Source organism: Rattus rattus, chromosome 1, assembly GCF_011064425.1.
Source record: "Rattus rattus isolate New Zealand chromosome 1, Rrattus_CSIRO_v1, whole genome shotgun sequence".
Classification (NCBI taxonomy): domain Eukaryota; kingdom Metazoa; phylum Chordata; class Mammalia; order Rodentia; family Muridae; genus Rattus; species Rattus rattus.
This window is the reverse complement of record NC_046154.1, coordinates 232,337,336-232,358,391: the sequence shown is the minus strand read 5'-3', so window position 1 is coordinate 232,358,391 and position 21,056 is coordinate 232,337,336. Positions and strand designations below refer to the sequence as shown.

The 21,056-nt window shown below is 49.3% G+C and overlaps 1 protein-coding gene across 1 annotated transcript; it reads left to right on the top strand.

Moving 5' to 3' along the window:
• The first annotated feature begins 237 nt into the window (after positions 1-237).
• C1H8orf76 (chromosome 1 C8orf76 homolog) lies at positions 238-10,199 on the top strand. The gene is made up of 6 exons (XM_032915656.1): positions 238-452; positions 2,648-2,743; positions 3,549-3,692; positions 5,492-5,928; positions 8,005-8,137; positions 9,874-10,199. The coding sequence occupies exons 1-6, from the start codon at positions 336-338 to the stop codon at positions 10,069-10,071; spliced, it is 1,125 nt and encodes a 374-aa protein (XP_032771547.1). The 5' UTR covers positions 238-335; the 3' UTR covers positions 10,072-10,199.
• The last annotated feature ends 10,857 nt before the right edge of the window (positions 10,200-21,056 follow it).

The following is a 21,056-nucleotide window of genomic DNA, read 5'->3' as shown; positions in this document are numbered from 1 at the left end:
CCCCGACTTTTCGAGGTATTCAGGGGAAAAATACTCTATCCAGCTTCTGACACAGAGAAGTCAAAACCTTTGTTGGGAGGTTCAGGTGGCCCTAGAGTCAGGTAAGAATTTCTGATCCATCACGAATCCAGTTTGCGCAGCCGCTGAAAGACTACCACTCCCAGAATGCAACGCTCCGGCCGACAACGCACCGCTTCCGTGTTGGTCGCGCGCCGGTGCCGCTCTAGACTCTACTTAGTCTCGGTGCCTGGCTGCTGTCGCGCGCTTTGAAGGCTCGGTGATGGGCGTCGCTCTAGGCGTAGCCTCGTTTCGAGGCCCGGTTTCACGCGCGCGCGATGGAGACCGGATGCTGGGTGCTGGGCGGCGAATTTGAGGATTCGGTGTTCGAGCAGAAGCCGGAGCGCCAGCCTGAGCCGCCCTCCTCCTATGGCGCCAAGCTCTGCGAGCCGCAGGTGAGACGGCTGTCCTCTTGCCACTCCTCACCCGAACCGGCTGCAGCGAGGTCCGCCACTGTCACTGTCCAGCCGCCCTGCAGTCTGAGGCTAGCAAGCCACCTCACTCTTCGAGCCTCCGGTTGTCTCTCCTGCAGGCCGGCCGGAGCTAGTATAATAAACCCCGCCGCTGCCCCCAGCCCCGCACAAGTGGTCCACAGTAGCATCCTTGCAGGCCTGCTGGCTGCCTAGAAGAATAAAATGGTTTCAAGCTAATTTTGTTTCATCATTTCCTAGTTAGATAATGAAAACTGGATAGATGTTTATATGTTATTGTTAAGACGTTGGGATGGCTAGTTATGTGACTAGTTGGTTGCAGAGTGCCGAACCTAACGATGGCTCAAATACCTCGTCTTGAGTGACACGTGTTCGAAGAATAGAATAGTTTTCCCCACTGTTATGGCTCAGAAGGAGAGTTATTAACTTAGCAAGCTTGTGAAGAGCCTTGATACTCAGTGAAGTCTATTTCTCAAAATACAGTCAAGCCATTACAATGTTAACTGGACTGAGTCCGCCAAATTTAGAGAGACTTTCTTCAGCCACAGCAGGTTTTATTGAAAAAGGAGTAGGAGATGCTTCTTTGGGGCTGGAAAATCGGGCATGCAGAAAACTTTTCATCCTTTTTTTGTATTCTTTCTTGATAGTTATATCTCAATCTCACTTTATGTCCAGCGGGTTTAAGTCAGAAGAGGGAAGTCTTCCTTCAGATCCTCCAAATCTTTGTCTGGGATGCACAGAAGCCTGCCTCCAGTTAAAATTTCCTGTGCTCTGTGTGCTCTGTGTGCCTTTGTAGCATTTTCACAGTAGCACCATCGCCATGATCACAGACTCCTACATCTTGTGCATAGCATTGTCAGTCCCTATTCACTCCCAATTGCTCTAAAAGAAAGCAGATATTGCCGCAGAGGCACTGGAACTGCATCAGGTGACTCATTTCCAGTAACTTCGCTGTGGTTGAAGACGGGTGCTTTTATTTTTGTTTAAACAAATTTGTTATTGGCATGTTTTTACTTATGATCATTACAATTTTTTTTAAAAAAACCACATTCATTTATGTGTGTGTTTGGTGAGAGCCATGACACTGTCATGGGGACAAATTGCAGGTGTTGATTCTTTCCTTTGGCCACATGGGGCCCATAGAGCAAAGTCAGGTTGTCCAACTTAGTGACAGGTGCCTGTACCCACCGAGCCATCTCACTGACTAATTGTGATCATTTTAATAAAAGTGGTCCATCAGAGATGGTTCAGCAGGCAAAGTTACCTGCGGCAGAGTTTGATGACCTGTGTTCTGTCACCAGAACCGAAAGGGTAGAAGGAGAGAACCAACCAGCAGTTTATGGTCTGACTTCCACATGTGCACAGTAGCATGGATGTGCCTACATACATTATATTTAAAATCTTTTTTTTATTCTTTTTTTCAGAGCTGGGGACCGAACCCAGGGCCTTGCGCTTGCTAGGCAAGTGCTCTATCACTGAGCTAAATCCCCAACCCCTAAAATGCTTTTTAAAAATCTGGGCCATCGTTAAGGTTGTCCTTGTTGGCTGGGGCAGTGGCTCAGTGGGTGAAATGCTTGGTGCCCAGCATGAGGACCTGAGTTCAGACTCCTAGCACTCATGTAAAACCTGGGTACCTGGGAGCTTGCAGGTAGCCATTCTGGCAAGCTTCAGGTTCAGTGAGAGACCCTGTCTTAGAAAACAAGACGGCGGCTGATAGAGACAGCTGGCGTTGATCTCTGGCCCTCACATCACACAGGCACAGGCGCACACACATTTACTGCACATTCAAACATGTATCAATTAGTCTGATGTGACCACACGGGTCTGTAGTCTCAGCACTTGGAGGACGTGCAGTGAGACACTGTTTTAAAAAACAAAATGTAGGTGGGGGATTTAGCTCAGTGGTAGAGCGCTTGCCTAGCAAGCACAAGGCCCTGGGTTCGGTCCCCAGCTCGGAAAAAAAAAATAGAAAAAAAAAAAAAGATAAAACAAAAAACAAAATGTAGCCATTCCTTGTCCACCGCTTTGCCTTGAGTCTCATCCTGACGACGTGTGTCCTTGACGTTTAGAAGGGTGCATCATGGGAAAGTGCCTTTGACCATGATGTGGAAGAGCATACCTTCACTCTCCACTGTAAATGCTATCTTCTTGATTTCTAGTGGTTTTATGAAGAGACGGAAAGTAGCGATGATATTGAAGTTCTCACTCTCAAGAAATTCAGAGGGGACCTGGCGTACAGACGACAGGAATACGAGGTGGGAGTCAACACGAGTCAGACGCTGCTGCTCTAGCTGGGCTCTTGTCACCAATAGCACATGTAGAGAGCAGTGTGCGTCAGGTTAGCAGCGTGCTTTGTGGGATGGATCTAGTCTATGGTGGTGCTTATAGATAATCTTAGACTCCTAAGTCTAGGCCTTTTTTACAGGGTCCATATTACATTTTGTTTTTTTCATAATTCCAACCAAAGCATGCTTTGAGGGTCCCTGTAGGTCTGCTTTCCTGGGTTTTGTATCCACTCACTTGTGAATCTCCAACATGTCACAGGAGCAGAATACCCCAACACATGCAAGAAAAGGGAAGAGTGAACAATTAGATGCCAGATTGTTTCATATACAAGTCATGTCATTTTTGGGTAAATATTAATAAGGTATATAGTTGGGCCTTAATCCCAACACTTGGGAGGTGGAGGCAGAGCCAGGTGGTTCTCTGTGAGTTCAAGACCAGCCTAATTAATCTACATAGCACGCCCTATGCGTGTGCACACACACACACACCTCAAAGTCTCAGTAAAACCAGGACTCAAAACCTGTCCTGTTTGCCTCTAGAATGTTCTAATACTGTGATACTGTCCATAGTTGGACTTTATGACCTGCCGCCATTCTGTCTCTACCTTTTAGAAAAATATCACAGTACTGGTTAAACAGTTAGGTCTCCCGTAGGTTAACGGAGGGGCCGGTTATACTACCACTTACTGTGTAGGAAAATGTCATCTCTGTACTGGGTCCTTTCCTTTCCCCACCCCCTTCATGCCTTCCCTTCTTTCTTTTTAATAATTGCCAGAAAGCTCTGCAGGAATACTCCAGTATCTCCAAACAGCTGCCGTCTACCAATTTTGCCATGAAAAGGGATGTCCAAGAAGGCCAGGCTCGGTGTCTGGCTCACCTTGGGAGGCATGAGGAGGCACTGGAGATAGCAGTGGACCTGGTGAGTGGCTCTGTTGCTTGTTCTCATACACTGTCCCGTACAAGGACAGGAAAACAAACTTCCTGCTAGGGGCAGAACTGGTGGGCTGGGATTACAGAAAGAAACAGTCAGCAGTGTAGTTACTGAAATGAAAGCATACAGCACTACGTGTGATTATTTTCTTGGAATAGTTTTCCTGTGCTAAGATGAGAATTATTGCCAAGAAATCTTATTTTCAGAAGTTTTACTTTTATGAGGGATATATACCCAGAGAGATAGGGATTGAGTGATTTTGTTCTAGATTTTTCAAAGATGTATTTTAATTTTTAATTATGTGTATATATGCGTGTGGGTCTAAGTGTGGGTGTGGGCAGGTGCTAGGAGCGCAGAGTTACTGGATCTCCCTGGAGCTGTTGTGAGTTGCCCAGTGTGGGTGCTGGGAACCAGATCTGAGACCTCTGCAAGAGCAACAAATGCTGTTAATCACTGAATCATCTCTAGTCTCCATTGTTTTGTTATTGTAGTACTGGGAAAAATCCCTGAAACAGATTTAAATGGATTTTGATGTCCAAAGAGGGACATACTAACTATGCTCTCAAACCCTTGTTTATTAGCTTAGCATAGCTATCAACTTTAGATTATTAATCATATTATCAGAGTCATAGTCTAGAGGCCAGCATTCTGCTGCATGTCTGTAACTAGCAGAGGGAAGTCCGCTAGGAGCGTCACAAGTTCAAGGCCGTCTGTCAAGGCTACATGATATATGCACATACCCAGTTTTTCTTTTTCTTTAAAGCAGGAGTGGGGAGGGATTACAGTCGTGCAGCACCTGCGTCACACTGACATGCACCTGCATTCCCAGTGGATTATAGACCGCAGAAGAGTAGCTTCTAGGGATAATCCAGACATGATCTTATTAGATAAAAGGTATAATTAAAACAATGTTTTAAACACATTGTTTACGTGGTGGGGAGGGATACGTAGGGCAGAGCATTGTGGCAGGTAGAGGTGAGTGAGGTCAGCAGACAGTGGTGGGAGTCAGTTCTCCTGCCGTCATCCAGCTTGCAGCGAGTGTCTTTACACACGGAGCCACCTCCAAAAGGCCTGGCCTGACTTTAGAGATTTCACTGCTCCACAGCCATGCCTGTGGCAGACATGACACTGCGCTGTACTCGGAATCGAATCCAGGGCTCTTGTGTGGTCTTTCTGGAAGGCTAAACCTTAGGCAGCAGAAAGAGTAAAACCAGGTGTGCTCAGTGCTCAGGTAGGCATGGAATCAGCAAATGAGTGACGTGGGCTTTACTTGATGTTTTTCCACTCGGTACAGGACTGTTGTGGGAGCTCAGTGGGCATCCACTTCCACTGGTAACTTCGGGCGCACTTGACCCTCGGTTTAGTTCTGCAGGAGTGTGATCTGGGCAGCTGGGCTTTCCTTAGATTTCACGTCAGGTTAAAGGTAATTTCACTCTGCCATCTGCTCTCTGTAGACTAACTTGGGAAGAGTGAACCCTTTCTCCTAACCCACAAGGTATTAGCCACATGCCGTTAAGGCAAGAGGTAATGACTCCCAGGGAGACAGCGAAAGGTTTTCTGATCAGAAGGAAACCCCTGTGCTCCTCTGTGTACGTGGGCTCCAGTCACAGCTTTTGCGTGGATATGGTTCAAAACAGGAAATCTGCGGAGGGATTAAGTTCACGTGACCCATGTAGCACTTACAAATGCTTCTGGTTTATAACAAATACAATCTGGGCCTCTGGGTGCTCCCACCTTTATATGAAAACATTTTGTAGCTGGGGTTTCTTGCTTTTTCTTCTCCTCAGGAAAGAAAAGCAACCAACACAGAGCATCTGACCTCGGCGCTCTCCCTCCACCTGGCTATCTTTTCCCGAAGGCCGAGCTTGGAGAAGACCATTCTGTACCTGCAGAAGCTGATTTCTCTGCACCCTCTCAACCCTTGGAGCTGGTGTAAACTGGCACAGGCATACCTGAGTCCAGGGCCAGACCTGCCAGCGTTGGGTGAGTCACCTCAGGGACAGAAGAGTTCTGCTTCAAGTGACAAGGCTGTCAGGGCCTCCTCTGTGCACTCGGGAACAGGCTGTCTGCCGTTCCCTGCACCCTCACCTGACAGTGCAGTGTTCGCCGTGGAAGCAAGTGGCTGTGATACTCAGCAGGACATGCAGAACCGCCTGGCAGCACGGAGGGCAGCAGCTCGGACGGAAGCTCGGAGGAAAGCATGTGCCGCTCTGATCCGCGCCAGGTAAGCAGAGAGAGCGTGTGTCAGCACACAGGTGAGCCTGGGGCAAGACTTTAAAGTTAGCATACATGGTATGTAGGGGTGAGGGAATCCCATACACGGCTGGTGACAGTTGAGACCAGTGCAGCCACCCAGATATCAGTGTGAAGCTGGGGCCTGCTGTGTACTGCTTCAATCCCAGCACCTGAGAGGCAGAAGCAGATAGACTCTGTGAGTCTGAGGCCGGCCTGGTCTGTCCTGGGTAAAAGATTATCTCCACCAAGGCAACCCTTACAAAGGCAAACTGGCTTACAGTGTTAGCAGGTCAGTCCATTATCATCACGGCAGGGAACGTGGGGCTGGAGGGGTAACTGAGAGTTCCACGTCTTGGCAGGCAGCAGGAAGAGACAGGCACCGGGCCTGGCTTAGACTTCTGAAACCTCAAAGCCCACTCCCAGGACATTCCCAACAGCTCCTCACGAGTGGTCACACCTACTCCAGCAAGGCCACAGGCCTCCCCTATGAGCCTGTGGGGCCCATTCTCATCAGGGCAGCTCAAGTGGCAGGAGCTGCAGTGTGAGAGGAGCTCAAGGGAGCTGTGAGCCGCGGTCCCGGCCAGGGGACTAGGAGGGCGTGAGTCGGATCTGGCTCTGGAGGACTCTGAGTAATGGCTGATGCCGAGCTCATGGACCTGCACTGGTCTCGTGGCCAGCTGTCCGGCCTTGCACAGATTGTGGACTCTGAGCTCCAAGTCTTCATCTTACTTGATGGAGGAATGGGGAAATGCCTGCTGCCCGAGGGTGTGGAATTCAAGTCATCTCAGGCACCCACTGAAGCTGCATGGTCTGCAACAAGCAATTCATAAATGTCGGCTAAGAGCAGTTTCATTGTGTCTGGTTTCCTATTAGCTTGAGACTTCATCATTTTTGCTTGTGGGTTGATTTTGAGGCAGTGCTCACTGTGTAGCCAAGGCTGGCCTGGAACTTTTGTGCCTCTGTCTTCAGCCTTCCCAGTGCTGAATACGGCCCTGTGCTGCCGCCCTGGCTTAGGGGTTATCTTAAAGATTCGCTCCGTTCCTTGGAGGCCCAGAGAGTATTCATAACCTTTGAATTGGACTGTGATCTGAGCTGTAATTCAGAGGGGGAAGGTGGACTAGAAGAAGCCATTTGGAGCTGTGGCCTGCAGTGGAGAAGTGATGATCCCCAGGGATGGGTCTGACCTGCGGTAGTGCACTGCAGTAAGGGTGGAGAATGGCGTCATCACAGTGTGGGGTGGATGGTGACCAGCTGAGCTATGGGAAGGATGGGGGAGGGGGAGGGAGAAAGAAGAGGAGGAGGAGAGAGAGAGAAAGGAGGAAGAGGAAGAGGAGGAAGAGAAAGGAGGAGGAGGAGGAAGAAGAGGAGCAGACTCTGAAGTGTGCCCCAGGTGCAGGGTCGGATTGGGTGCTATTTGCTGAGGTGGAGGATACCAGTGGATGGGCAGGGCAGATTCAGGATACAAGGAATGAGTGACTCCCGCTTGATGTGCTGAGATCTTGATGTCTGTGGAACATCCAGCTAGAACCCCTCATCAGGAAAAGAGGGCTGAGCTCAGGAGAGAAGAATGAGTGGAGACACCAGGTTAGGATCACTGGGGACATTCATAGTAAGCAGTTGTGAAGTGGTTGTTCGAGGCTTGGCCCTGTTTAGTACTCACATGTGCCAGCAAAGCTAAGTAGAACTTGAGGTCCAGGCTCTGTGGAGACAGCAGCTGCCAGCATCCCAGGAATAGCCCGTGTGGCTGGACTGGCTTTGAACTTCTTGTCAGTGAGTGAATTGTGTTTGCTTTCAACTGCCTGCCTGCCTTTCCACTTTTGACACAGGCTCACTGTAGTCTGCTACCCTGATTCGATAGCTGTCTCGGCCCTCTGAGTGCCCGTCCTTTCTCAGTTGTAAAGGAAGGCAACTTGTTCAGAACCATTGGAACTCAGGGATGGCTCCAGTGAGGCCAGCAGGACTCACAGCAGCTTAGTACCTGGCTCTGGATGGGCTTGTGCTCCCTGCTGCCCTGTGGCACAGGCCCCTGTAGCGGAGCCTCTCACACTGAGATTTGTTTCCTCAGGCTCTTGCTTCAGCTCGCCCAGTCCCAGCAAACATCATTCGCTTTGGAGAAGAACTTGAGGACTCAGCAGGAAATTGCACAGAAAGTGAAGGAGTTCAGCTTTAGGGAAGATACTTTGCTGTTGATGGAAGAGGTACGTATCCCCTCAGATTTATGTGGGGCAGCATCACGGGAATTTTGTGCTATTCCCATAGCAAAATAGCACCAGATCTCATCTCATGCTGAAGTCCCTCAGTTTCCCCCTGCTGTGTGCCTCTGGGTTTCTCAAGGCACCAAAGTGGTCCTCCATCATTCACCTGCCCATACCTGCTTTCTTGTTCTCGTCAGTGTTAATTAGCCTCCTCACAGAGCATCCTAAGTAACATGCCCATTTTACTTGTTTTAATGTGGAGTTGACTGAGTAATAAGTTTTTTGCTGGAGATTGAACCCAGGACCTTGTACATGCTAAGTAATCAGTGTACTCCGAGTCAGCCATGGTGCTGACCTTTAGACTAATGGGCGAGTGTCCCCCTCTGAGCAGGCATTTTATGTAGCTTCCTTCCTCTCCTAATAGCCAGCGATGGGGAAGGTAGGCAGGGCTGGAATTGAGGCTTAGAGAGGTTGCGGCTGCCTGAGGTTAGGGCAACAGGCAGTGTAGACCAGCCGTGAGAAGTGTCCTCTCCTCTCTCCACCCTTTCTATAGCTGAAAACCAATTTTCCTCAATCCTGAAAAGCCATCCCTTGTGAGACATGTCATTATGATGCCATTTGCATGTGCCATGTCAGTTCACAATTTTAGAACACTGAATGCAAAGGTGTAGCACCTCAGAACTGATGAGTTAGAGACACAGCACTCGCTGACTGTGATCTGGGGCTGCGGAGGGGGGTGGATAAGAGCTCTTACGCTGCAAGCACAGCGTGCGGACCTGTTCTAATCCCCAGCCTCCACATAGAAGCCAGGCATGGGTGCAAATGCCTGGACCCCAGCACTGGGTCAGAGATGGTAGATCCTGTGAGCCTGCTGGCTGACCAGCCTAGCCAAACAGTCAGCAGCAAGAAGCCGCCTCAGGGAAATCAGGCAGGAAGTGACTCAAGAATTCCTCCTTTGGATTTGCTATGCTAGGGCACATAGGTCCGCACACACATGCGCACACAAGCATACACCACACATGTGTGCACACACACAAAGAGCCATTCTTTGTGCTTATAGTTTTCATGGCCACATTAGCTGTCAAGGTCAGAGGAGCCTAAATTAGTACCTTGTTCCCTGCTGTGTGAGTGTAAATTCTCATGCTGTGAAAGCTTGTTAGGACTTCACTTTCCCCACCGCTGTTACTCATTACCAAAGGACCACTTACTGAGGCTACATAAAGGCTTCCTGGAACTTAATTTTGAGTGGGCTCATCAAATTCCAGGATTGAGTCTGTGTTGCTGCAGTTGTGATTGTGACCAGGAGGGGGCAGTGTTGTGCCTCTAGGGGGACGTGCTATGGCCCTGAGAGACCCTTGTGGAGGGTTGGATCTTTGCTGTCTTTGGACTTCTGGACAGTGTGGATTTGTGTCTCACATCTTACTCTGATCGAGCTCTGCTCCTACCTCTTCAGCCCTAACCTCTCACCAGGAGGGAGAAGCCCACAGCTACACTGTCATCAGAACAGTCTTTGGCATAGAAAGGTTGATTCAGTGCTCCTCGGAGCCCAGGCGGGACAGCTGCCACCTTAGGACTCGGGATGAGAACAGAAACAAAGCTGGTGGCGTCCCAGATAATGAAAACAGGGCTTCTCACCCTGCTCTGCGCCTTCCCTAGGGCTTACACAGCTGGTGAATAATCTGTCTTCCACCTCTGACTGGAGTAATGTTTTGTTTTTTCCTCTTCTTGTCCCGATACAGGCTATGGGGGAAGATATTGTACCAGAAAAGGTAAAAGAGGAGCTTCATCCGGAGGTGCAGTGTGTGGGCCCCGCAGCCCTGACTGCCTTGGTGGCTGCGTCCTCCAAAGAATTTGAAGACAAGTGGTTCAGAAAGCTCAGAGACCATTTCAGCCCCTTGGAAAATCAGTCGCACGTGGACATTCAGATCGTGGCTTAGGAAACCACTCCAGAACTGGGTATCCTTGTTTACTTACACAGTCTGTGCAATCATGGAAAGCTAAAGCAAAGAGAGTCTTTACGTTGTTTATAGAAATGTCTCTCCCAAGAAACTTCAGCTGTTGTGGATTTTGCTGTTTGTTTTTGTGTCTTCGGTGCCCTCAGTGCGGTCTTTGTAGGCCTCTGCCTCAGTAGCAGGCACCTGCTGGGAAAGTACATGAAGGGGCTGTGCTAGGTTCTGTTGCTGCTGCTGTCCAACTGCTCTAAGGGTTGAAGTTGACTGATGGTTTCAGAGGACAAGGCTCAGTCTCAGTGGCCAGGAAGCAGAGGGGACAGAGAAGGGCCTGGAACAATACAGCCCTCTGGGACATGCCTGAGGGGACTTCCTCCAGCTAGACCACCACCTAAGGTCCCCACTGTCCCCATATGGTACCCTCCAGCTGGGGACCAGGACATGAACAGTCTTGGATAGTCAACAGGGAGCATATCTTATATTTGAGCCTTAGCAAAAGACTTTTTAAGATTTTCTGGTCCTTTGAAAACAGTTACTATGTTGCAAGAACCTTTGCTCAAGTGCACCGGCTAGGAACCGCCAAGAATGCTGCAGTGTTAAGAGTCCAGCGGGTGTGTCAAGACCTGCAGTCAGGTGCTATCCTGCTTACTAACTTCCTGTGTGGGCAGAAGACAGGACACTCCTGAGTCAGACCGGAAGCCATCACTCAGGGCCCAGCCAGCGGATGAGCCCGAGCATACTCGTGTTGGCTGCTTTTGTCTCCAGGTCGGAAGGAGGCTGGCTGCACGTGTGGGCACACATGATGCATCCCGTCACACCGAATGTGCATCACTGTCTTCCTGTAACTTACACATCCAGCTTGCCCTGTGGAGAGGAGCCCTGGCTTTAGGAAGTCCGGGTTGCTAGAATGGTCGTGTGCCTGCCTCTCGCACTTCTGCTCTTGCTCTGCAGACATCCTGAAAGATGTCTGGAACAAGCATCTGCTCAAAAGACACAGGAGCCAGAGGCAACCCATCTCTCTGTCTCCTTTAGCCACATTTACCACGGTCCCTAACGTTGTCTGCATGTACAAAGGGCCATTCTCTTACTCAAGGAGTTACCCAGGGTAGAATTGCTCTTTTCTAGTGGACGTAATAAGGCCAACCTCACCCTGTGTTGTTTTTATTTAGACTTTCATGGAGAGATAATTCTAGCCCTTGACAAAGGGTGCAGCCCTCAGGATTTCTCTTCCGTCCTTCCTTCCACTGCCCTTCCCCAGACAGAAAGGGGCTGACTGTGCTCAGTCTGAGGACTCTCAGGGAGTTGGTCAGTTTGACCAGCAAGTGCAAGTTTAGTTTCTCAAATGGGAAACAAGACTACAGTTGACAGGCGCTGTGGTTTTAGAATCCATCAGCGATGGAGCACCCGTCAGCCATCACTCACTGAGCTCACATTACTTCCTGCTCACTGTGATTCTAAGGAGATGTGGGCTGGAGTTTGTGGTCTAGCAGTGGATCACTCTCAGGGACATAAACCAACATGGCTTGCCATGCCCGCCAGTGTAGCTGTGGCCATCTGGAACTCTCCCGTCCACATTTCTTTTTTGTTAACCTTTCTGTGGACACCCCCCACCCCATCTTCATCAGATAGCTAATTCACGGGTCCCTGCTAAATGTTGGCTTGTTAATAATTGCTGGTGTTTCCGGTTTTCCTAAAAGCTAACGTGCCTGCCTGCCTGCCTCTTCTCTTTCTGAGGCCAAACCCCTGTGCACTGTATACCTGAGTTTCCTGGAAACACTCCCTGTTCTCCCCCAGCCCTGGGCTCCAGCTGCATCCTAGCTCCTTGTGGGCGTCACCTGCGCTTTGTGCTTTCAGATCTCTGGTCTCCCTCCTGACCTCCACCCACACCTGATGGCCTGGTGTTTTCCACATCTTGCATATAACTCACTCCCACCTCACCTTCCAGTCAGTGAAGTGTTGATGTGAGAACCAGGATCACTGAAGTCCAAAGCCTCAGCTGTCACTGAGGGCAGGAGGGGCATCGGGAGGGCAGGGCTCCCTGGTCATTTCTAGCACAGGCGGGAAGGTAATGGGCTGGGTGATGACTCTGCTTGGGAAGAGGCTTCCCTGCTGTGTGTGTTCACACATCTCTACTCGCTTGCCAATGCGTGAATCACTGGGAAGTGAGCGTATGGTGACACAGGTGTGGCTGTCTGCTCTATAGCAAGGGCCGGCTGGATTGGTTACCTCTCTTGTTGCAGTAACAGAAAGGAAGCAGTCTAAGAAAAGAAGGGTTTGTTTTGTGTTTGCGAGCACAGTCCATCGTGACGGGAGACGTGGTAACTGGGGTTGGGCAGCTGGTCATGTTGCACCTCAGTCAGGAAGCAGAGGGAGATGAACGTGTGCTTAGCTCACTCCTTTCTGCTGGCTCTGACCTCAGGTCATGGGATGGTGCAGGAACATTGAGCATGAGTTTCAGTTACACCTCTCTTGAGAAGCTCCTCAGTTACACCCAGGAATTTGTCTCCTAGCCTAGGTGGGTTCCAGATCCTGTTACCTTGGCCATGCCAATAAGCTGTAATAGACCTTTTGTTCTTGGTGATGTCCTCATTTCAGCCCTTCCCCATGGCCACCCTTCCTCTAAAGGGTCAGTCCCTGGAAAAGGCTACTTGAGGTACGGAGGGCCTGTTACTCAGAAGCCAGTTCCTGCAGAACCAGGCCACCAGTGTCTCAGATGTCTCCAACCCCCGTGCAGCATGAACTTTATAAAAGACGAGCTTTGCTCCGGAGAAGCCGCGGGTCATACATACACCGCTAGCAAATGAATACAAGCTAGTGTTTACAGAGAGACGGTTTTAAACAGGAGCCTTCTCGTAAGACGTAATCTCAGAAAGTAGTTTATTTGCACCCAGCTTTCCAGGGCTTTGGGGCCTGATAGGAAAGCAAACAAACTAGCAAAGAAGCAAAGAGGGAACGCAAAACCCCATGAGGCTCTGCTGCTGCGGGGTTGCACACTCATTAAATCAGGGGCAGCCTCGTGTGCATGTGACTGCTTTCTCCTTCCCTGATTCCATCTTCTGGCTGAATCAGACGTAGGTGTTTCAGACCCAACAAATCTAATGGGACTGCCCTGAGTGGGCCAAATGACAGGCCAGTGAATGGCAGCTCAATTCAATCTTCCCAAATTGCCAGCACTTGGAAAATTGCAGGAGTTGGGGGGCAGGGCTGGAGGCAGAACGGGGGAATTGGAGCGAGGAGGGTAGAAGATACTGTTTTTTCCTTATTCTTTCTTCCTCGGAGGATGGGTGGCCTCATCCCCTGAGGCTTTGGTGTGGTATTGGTGCTGCCTTCCATTTGAAAGAGCAGACCAGACTCTTTCCCAGGCCCATGTCCACTGGCAGGGTCTTCCTGCCTAATCTGTCGATGGCTTCTCACTTTTATACCTCAACACCTGTGTTTCCTCAGCCCCAGCTCTGTCTCCCTGCCCTTCTTCCTCAAGCTAAGAAAGCTCAGGGAACATGAGCACAGCAGTTCTGGGATCTTGGTGCCAACATACCAGTTCTTTGAGTCAGGAATATGTTGCTGACTCCTGGAGATTGACACATGCATCAGGCCCTGTACAGCAGCAGTTAAACCTGACCTCCCAGGCCCAGACCTGCAGACTTACCCATTGCAGAATGTGGAAGAGAACATTCGGGAAGGAGGTGATTTCCTACATGTGTCTGTATACGGTGACAATGGAGACTCCCAGAATGGTACTCTTGGCTCTCTGCCTCTTTCTTGGCAGAAGTGTCCCTGACCCAGATGAGGAAGAGATGATTCATATTTAGAACAGCCCTGGGTCTTTCCTTTAACTTCAGGGCCACTGCATATTTGAGGTTAGCTGCCAGAAGTAACCCTTTCACTGCTGGTGGAGATAATTTTTTATTTTGTTTTGGATAGTGCTTTGCTATAAGGCCTAAGCTGGCTTGTAACTTGGTGTACAACCCAGGCTGGTTAGCTTGATCTTTCTGCCATAGCTTCTCTAGAACTGGGATCATATCATATCATATATATCATATCATATCATATCCTATCCTATCCTATCATATCATATATATCATATCATTTCATATTACAGGCAGGTGCCACCATGCAGAGTGAGACACAGTTCAGATCAGGAAATGCTGTGTCCAGAGACCTGGCTGAGGTGACTCAACTCTCAGATTTCCCTGTGCGGGGCTGGAGAGGGAGGGGACTCGTATCAGTCCAGGTTCCGGGCAGTGGGGATGGGAGGGAGCCAAGGGGCAAAGGTAGGGAAAGCACCTTGGGGTGGGTAAGCCTCTGGCACCAGAACCTCCACAAAAGGCCTGCTCGTTAGGGACTAAGTTGGGGACTAAGTGTACCCTACATTCCCATAGTAGGGCCTGACCCCTCATACCTTAGAGTGTGACTAGAAGCAAGAACTTTAAACTCACAGTATCAAAATCTGTATGACTCAAGATTCTTCACAGAAATGGAACCAAGGAAAGAGAAGGGGAAGAGAAGGAGATGGGAAGGAAGAGACAAAAGAAGGAGTAGCTGATGGAAACACTGGATCATGTGAAAATGCAGGCTGGCAAGTCCCAAGGGCTTCAGGATGCTTCTCCAAGAGCAGCAGCGGCGTAGTTCCTGGATGTTGGCCACAGGCTCAAGGCCAGAGAACCATTTTAAGTCAGGTTAAAAAAAAAAATAGTGCTTTAGGTTGAAGGCCACCAGACCAGAGGAATTCTTTCCTGACCGTGGAAGGGAGGATCTTTTTATTGCATTTGGCTTCAGCTGACTAGATGGAGCCACCCACACTAAGAAGGGAAGTCTGGTTTCCCAAGTCCAGCAGCTGATCCCACCCAGACACCCAGAATGATGTCTTCCCAGTTATCTGGGCAACCCACAGTCTAGTCATGTCAACACATAAAAGAAATCATTTAAGCTCGCCCCTTATCTCGCTCCCACTTCAACTCCCTAAACTCCCACTCCAATCTCCACTTCCACTAGAATACCAGAAGGGCGTCCAGGGACGTGCATGCCGGAGTCATCTTGTGGGTTTTTTTTCTTTTTGTAGTTGTGAATGACAAAATTCCTATAAAAAAAAAACTTTAAGGGAGAAAGACGGTGTTTTGGATTTTAGAGGTGACAGTGAAGAGTGAGCTGGCAGTGTATGAGGTAAAAAAACATCAAACATCACAATAGAAAGATATAGTAGAACAGCAGTCAGGATGGGGGGGAGGGGGAGGGAAAGGAAGAGAGGGAGGGGAAGGGGGGGAGAGAGAGAGAGAGGCTCCTTCAAAGACACACCCCCATGTTAATTACTCTGCTGTGGCTGTAATTAGACACCGTGACCAAGATAACTTATAAAAGAAAGTTTATTTGGGGCTTATGGCTCCAAAGGGCAGAAAGAAAGGAGCAGCAGCCACGGTAACTGAAACAGAAGCTAAGAGCTCACATCTTAATCTGCAAGTGGACAGAAAGCAGAGAGCATGCTGGGAACAGCCCAGGGCTCTCCTGGTGCCATACTTCCTTCAGTGAAGTCAATCACTGGTTGATCATGGCCCTCAGGGAACCAACCGTGGGAGGAAAAGCCCTCTCAGAGATACCCAGAGATGTGCTTTACCCGTCTCCTCTGCACCTTTCAGTCCAAGTTAAAGATCACCGCAGGTGCAGGGTAGGGGCCTTCTGTGAGCAAAGAAGAGAGGCCACCAAAGCAATGGTGGTCGCTTCATCTGTGACTCAGAACTGTAAGAATAGAAATTGCTCTCTGCTGAGGCGCCAGGTGCATAGTATTTGTGGCACAGTGGTTCGGGCCTGTCCTGTCCCCTGAGAGGACATTCTCACACCCTCTTTGGTCTTCACCTGCCCTTTTGGCTCGGAGTGTAGCATCTCCCTTGGCCCCAAAGTTTGCTCAGCTTCTTTCTCTGCACTCCTGGGAAGCCAAGGGAGAGAGGCCTGGGCGGTGCTGCTCAGGGGAGGCAGGAGACTTGATCTCACCTATTTCAGTGGGGACATCCAGAAATCTGTTCCCAAGCCAGGGCTATGAATGTAGAAGGCAGCGACTTCCTCTCACATCTTGGAGAAGACATCGAAGGGGTCACCCCTGAGCCCTGTGCACACATGGAGCCACCATCCTATGGTTGTCTCCTTGTGACTTCTGCCCAGCCCACTCTGAAGTATTACCCAGCTACCTTCACCAGCTCTGCAGAGGAAGGATGGCGGGGTGCTCTTAGAAGAACCAACCACATCTGCCTTGGAATACATTGAACAACAGTGAAGAGGGGTTGAATCTCTGCTTGCTAGCTCAAATGTCTGCAGTGTTTACATTCCTAATAACAGTTTTTTTGACACGCAGACTCTCTCGAGGAAGAAGCTGAGAAAGTGACTGGCAGTTTCTCAGTTTCTCTGTGTCCAACAGCTTCTTGGATGAAGTCCAGAAAACGAAGTATCTGAAGAAGCTGCTTTGACACTCGGATGACAGGCCAGCAGGGCAAGCTGTCAAGCCACATGAAGGTGGGAGCTCCTTTGCTTGTCCCGTTGAAGCAGCCTTGGGGTGTCACAATGGCCATCTGCCTTGCAGGAATGAAGCTTCTCACAAGCACTCAACTGAGGGGCCGTGGCTAACACATGTGGTCTAAGCAGAGCATTGCTACCAGTCTGCTGGGGCCTGTAGAGACACTGTTGGTCTCTGGGCTCTTACAGTGTGGATGGAACAATACACAGTGTCATGTGCAAACCAATGATTGCAATGGGCCACTCCAGAGAGAGAGAGAGAGAGAGGTTCTAGAAGCATATGGTGATTAGCAGTCACCACGTGTAGTCAGTGTGGACCTTCGCTTGGTTGAAGCACCCCCTTCTCTCTCTTGGACCCTCTACAATGCAAAACTCCTGCCATGTTCTTCAGGTCTTTCTGGTGACCTTCATGGGCAGGTCCTTCCTAAAGCTCCACAGAGCAGAGAGATGTACCCACCGAGGGTGTTCAGATGCCATTGTTAAAGTCCACTCTGTAGTAGTGACTACCAGTCAAGGACTGCTCCTGCCAGCAGGCCTGAGTGAGGGAAAGCCACAGGTAATTATAACCCCGAGTGGAACTAAAACTAGCATAGAAACAATAGGGGTGGGGGATGGGTCGGTGAGCCTTTGTACTCTGTACTATAAAAATGCATTCACATTCCATACAATAGAATGAAAGCTGCACATACACGCTATTAATACCTTAGCGTGTACACACTGTTAGTGCCCCACGTGTTCTGAGTTAACTCGGCTCCTAGAGTAGTACAGATGGGATTGGTACCAGCAAACATTGACTGTATTCAGAACTGAGAGTGTGGGGCTTGGGGTTAAGAGAGGGATTCAGGCACCAGCCTCAGAAATGTGTCTGAGAAAATCCCAATGCCGGCAGTGGGGTATTTCCCTAGAAGCTGTTGGCCAAAGAGTCCCCAGAGCTCCCCCAAGGCATAGCTTTATGCCATTGCCCACAAGAACTAGATGGTAAGACCTTAGTGCTGAGGGGACAGCATACTTGGTTTTTAGGGCAGATGAATTAAGCTGGAACTTACCTGAAGATTTCCTCCCTGCTGGCTTGCTTTCGTGGAGCTGAAAGGTATTGTGCAGGTTGTAGGTGATGAGGGAGAAAAAAGATATCGATGCTATACCTGTGGCCAACCCTGCACCCTACTAAGGATATGAATGCTCACTGATGCAATAGAGGCACAGATGTATAGGAGGTACCCAACTGCTTTGGATTGGATTTGAACCCTGCTCCATGGGAATTGATTCGTGCCTGGCACCATAAATCTTGTCAAAAGTCAATGACTGGAGAGACCATAGGTCCTAAGGCTTAGGGAAAACCTACTGCTGTATTGTTAAGTGGCCATATTGTCAAACTGTGTTCCAACTGTCGATGTTTATATTCATCAATCATAGCTACCCTCAATCTCTCTCTCTGCAGCGGTCATCAGTAAATGCAGAGACTTCTGACTTTTCAAAGTACTGAGAATAAATTACTGTTAAGTGCTCAGCCCTAAATGGGACATTTGCATACACACACACACACACGCACACACACACACACGCACACACACACACACACTGCAATATTATGGAAGAATGAATTTAAGAGCTGGAAGGTAGGAAGAAGTGCTGTGAAATACTGTCCTTTGGACATGGCATGACCAGTAGTTCACCCATGAAATTACCATTGCTATGACTCCCTGCACACGACCTGTATAAGATCAAGCCAGCAAGAATAGCCAACCTTCCAACAGGCAGTGCCAGGCGGACTCAGTGCGAGCTGGGAGCTGGGTGCAGATGATCAAGCTGCATGCATACATGTTTGAAACTGTCAAAGAGTAACTAAAAAGATTCTTTACAAAGCATGGCTGCCTACTGCACCGAAGGGGCAAGACTGATTTCCTGAACGGTCTCCCCTGAAGCTGGCTGATTGGAGAGGGTGTGCTAAGGCTGTTATTTTCCTAGTTGTTAACCCGCTGCCTAATCGGATCTCAGGCTCTCGGAATAGTGCTTAAAGACTCAGATTGTCTCTCTGTTCCTGGTGGCCAGGAACTAGAGCTCCAGCAGCCCACTTACAAGGACAGGCTTAGCGAGACTTCATCTGATTTTCCACCATCCATGGCCAGGTGCTGAGAACTTGGCTGGGCTGTGGTGGGAGTTGGGTCCCCAGAAAGAGCTGCTCACCCCAAAGGATGTCGCTGTATCAAGCCAGTGGGCTTTAGAGGTCATATCAATCAGGTTAAGCTGAGCCAGGGTGTAAAAGGGAAACTCTCCGCATCCCAGTGGCTTAAATGACAGGCTTACTCCTTCATACTATAGATCCATTGCAAGGCAATAGTGCGAATGGGGGAATTTTTGTGGATTGTGGTTGCTGCTGAAGTGTGGCTGGCAGAGGAGGGCTTCAACCTGCTAGATCTTTCTGGTTGCAAACCACGGGATCTGCCTGGAGGTGAGTCTTACATGCTGCTAATCAGAGCATTGCTGTCCTACCTCCCAGCCACTTGACTGTCACCAAACTATGAGGGCTCAATAAAGTATAAGTCATATATATATATTATATATTAATACACACACACACACACACACACACACACACACACACACACACACTGGGGAAGGAAGAGCCAGCCAGTTCCCGGCCACTCCCAGCCAGTGGCTTCCCTGAGCCCTGTCGCTATCCTTGGCTATTAAAAATGGGCAGTGATGCCCATTTATATATATGGATATATTTATATATATTATCATATTTCACCTGGGTATATGTATATATACACATACACACATAAATCGTATATATAATGATTATATATTATCATATATATTATTGCCTGGGTATGTGTGTGTATGTAATATATACATGCACACCCAGGTATATACATATATATGCTGTCTTAAACATGCATATATTGGTTTTTCGAGACAAGAGTTTCTGTGTGTAGCCCTGGCTGTTGTCCTGGAACTTGCTCTGTAGACCAGGCTGGCCTCAACTCAGAGATCTGCTTGCCTCTGTCTCCAGAGCGTTGGGATTGAAGGCACTTACCACCACTGCCCATTTTTAATAGCCTAGGATAGCAACAGGGCTCAGGGAAGCCACTGGCTGGGAGTAGCCGGGAACTGGCTGGCTCTTCCTTCCCCAGTGTTGAGCTCATTCAGGCATACATAGGCCACCTCAGAATGAAGACTTTGGCAGTTTTTGTAACCCTGGGAGCTTTCTCTGTTTTCAACTTTCTCAGCTTACTGTGAAATCCAATTTAGAACTCAGCCAGCCCTGATAATCCCACCTCCATCCGTGTGTCAGCAGGGTAACAACCTGGGCTGCCTGGCCCGGTGGTTCAGAGAATAGGGCAACTTGCCACCAGCCCTGACAGCCTGGTCTTGATCCCAGGACCCCATATGGTAGAAGAAGAGACCTGAAAGCCACACACATGTTGTCCTTGACCTCCACACATGCACTATAACACACACACACACACACACACAACATGTTATGTTTTAAGAAAAATCAGGATCCAAATATGAGTGTTTTTTTAAGTGTTTGAGAGAGAGGAAAGTAAAGGGGAAATGGAAGCCAGGGTGGCCTTACCTTAGCCAGGAAAGCCGGATAAATTTGAACAGAGGGATGGAGGGGTTGGATAGCTCTCAGAAACAGGACAGGAGGAAGGGCTCCACTCCTCCGTGCTCCTCAGTCCGGCTTTTGTTGTGATGGGTTAAAGCTAGCATGATTGTGTGTGTGTGTGTGTGTGTGTGTGTGAGTGTGTGTGTGTCATGATTGGTGTGTGTGTGTGTGTGTGTGTGTGTGTGTGTGTGTGTGTGTGTGTGTGTGTGTGTGTGTGTGTGTGTGTCCCAGGTTCTAGGCACCCCCTTCTTTTGCCTGGACTAGCCCGGAGCATATCTGTCTGCCCTGTCTTCTGCCCTCCCTCCAGCTATCCCCACAGAGGAGTAGCTGTCACGTTCTCTAGGAAGGAGCCAATGAAAGGCTTGTGAGGGTTCCACATTTATTTCACGGGCATCACCAGGGCAAGAAGAGGCCACAGAGCTGCAGCAGGTGGCTGGCTGCCCTGGGCTTTGCTGAAGGCCATTCTCAGCCATGACAACTCATGTCTCTGGAGCCCGCTCCGACTTCCGGGATAGACCTGCGTTTTCTTAAGCAACAGCCAGAGTCTGCTAACGTGCCTGTGGGAAGTAAACTCTCAGCCTCCTCAGGCTGTCCCATCCCTGTAAGCAGCAGCTTCAGGTGACCCCACACAATCACATACAGTTTCTGGGGTCTCATTACTAATCCATCGGGTCCGGAGAACACCAGTTTTAAGACACTTAACAGAGGAGGAGAATTTCCTACCAGAAACAGCCAGAATATTCTTACACTTGATCCTGAATCTTTCATTTCTGAATCTCTGAGGGAGTGGAGCCTATTTATAAAACTTAGGCTGCATCTGGTCATTTGTACATTGTGGAGACATCAATATCAAATCCAG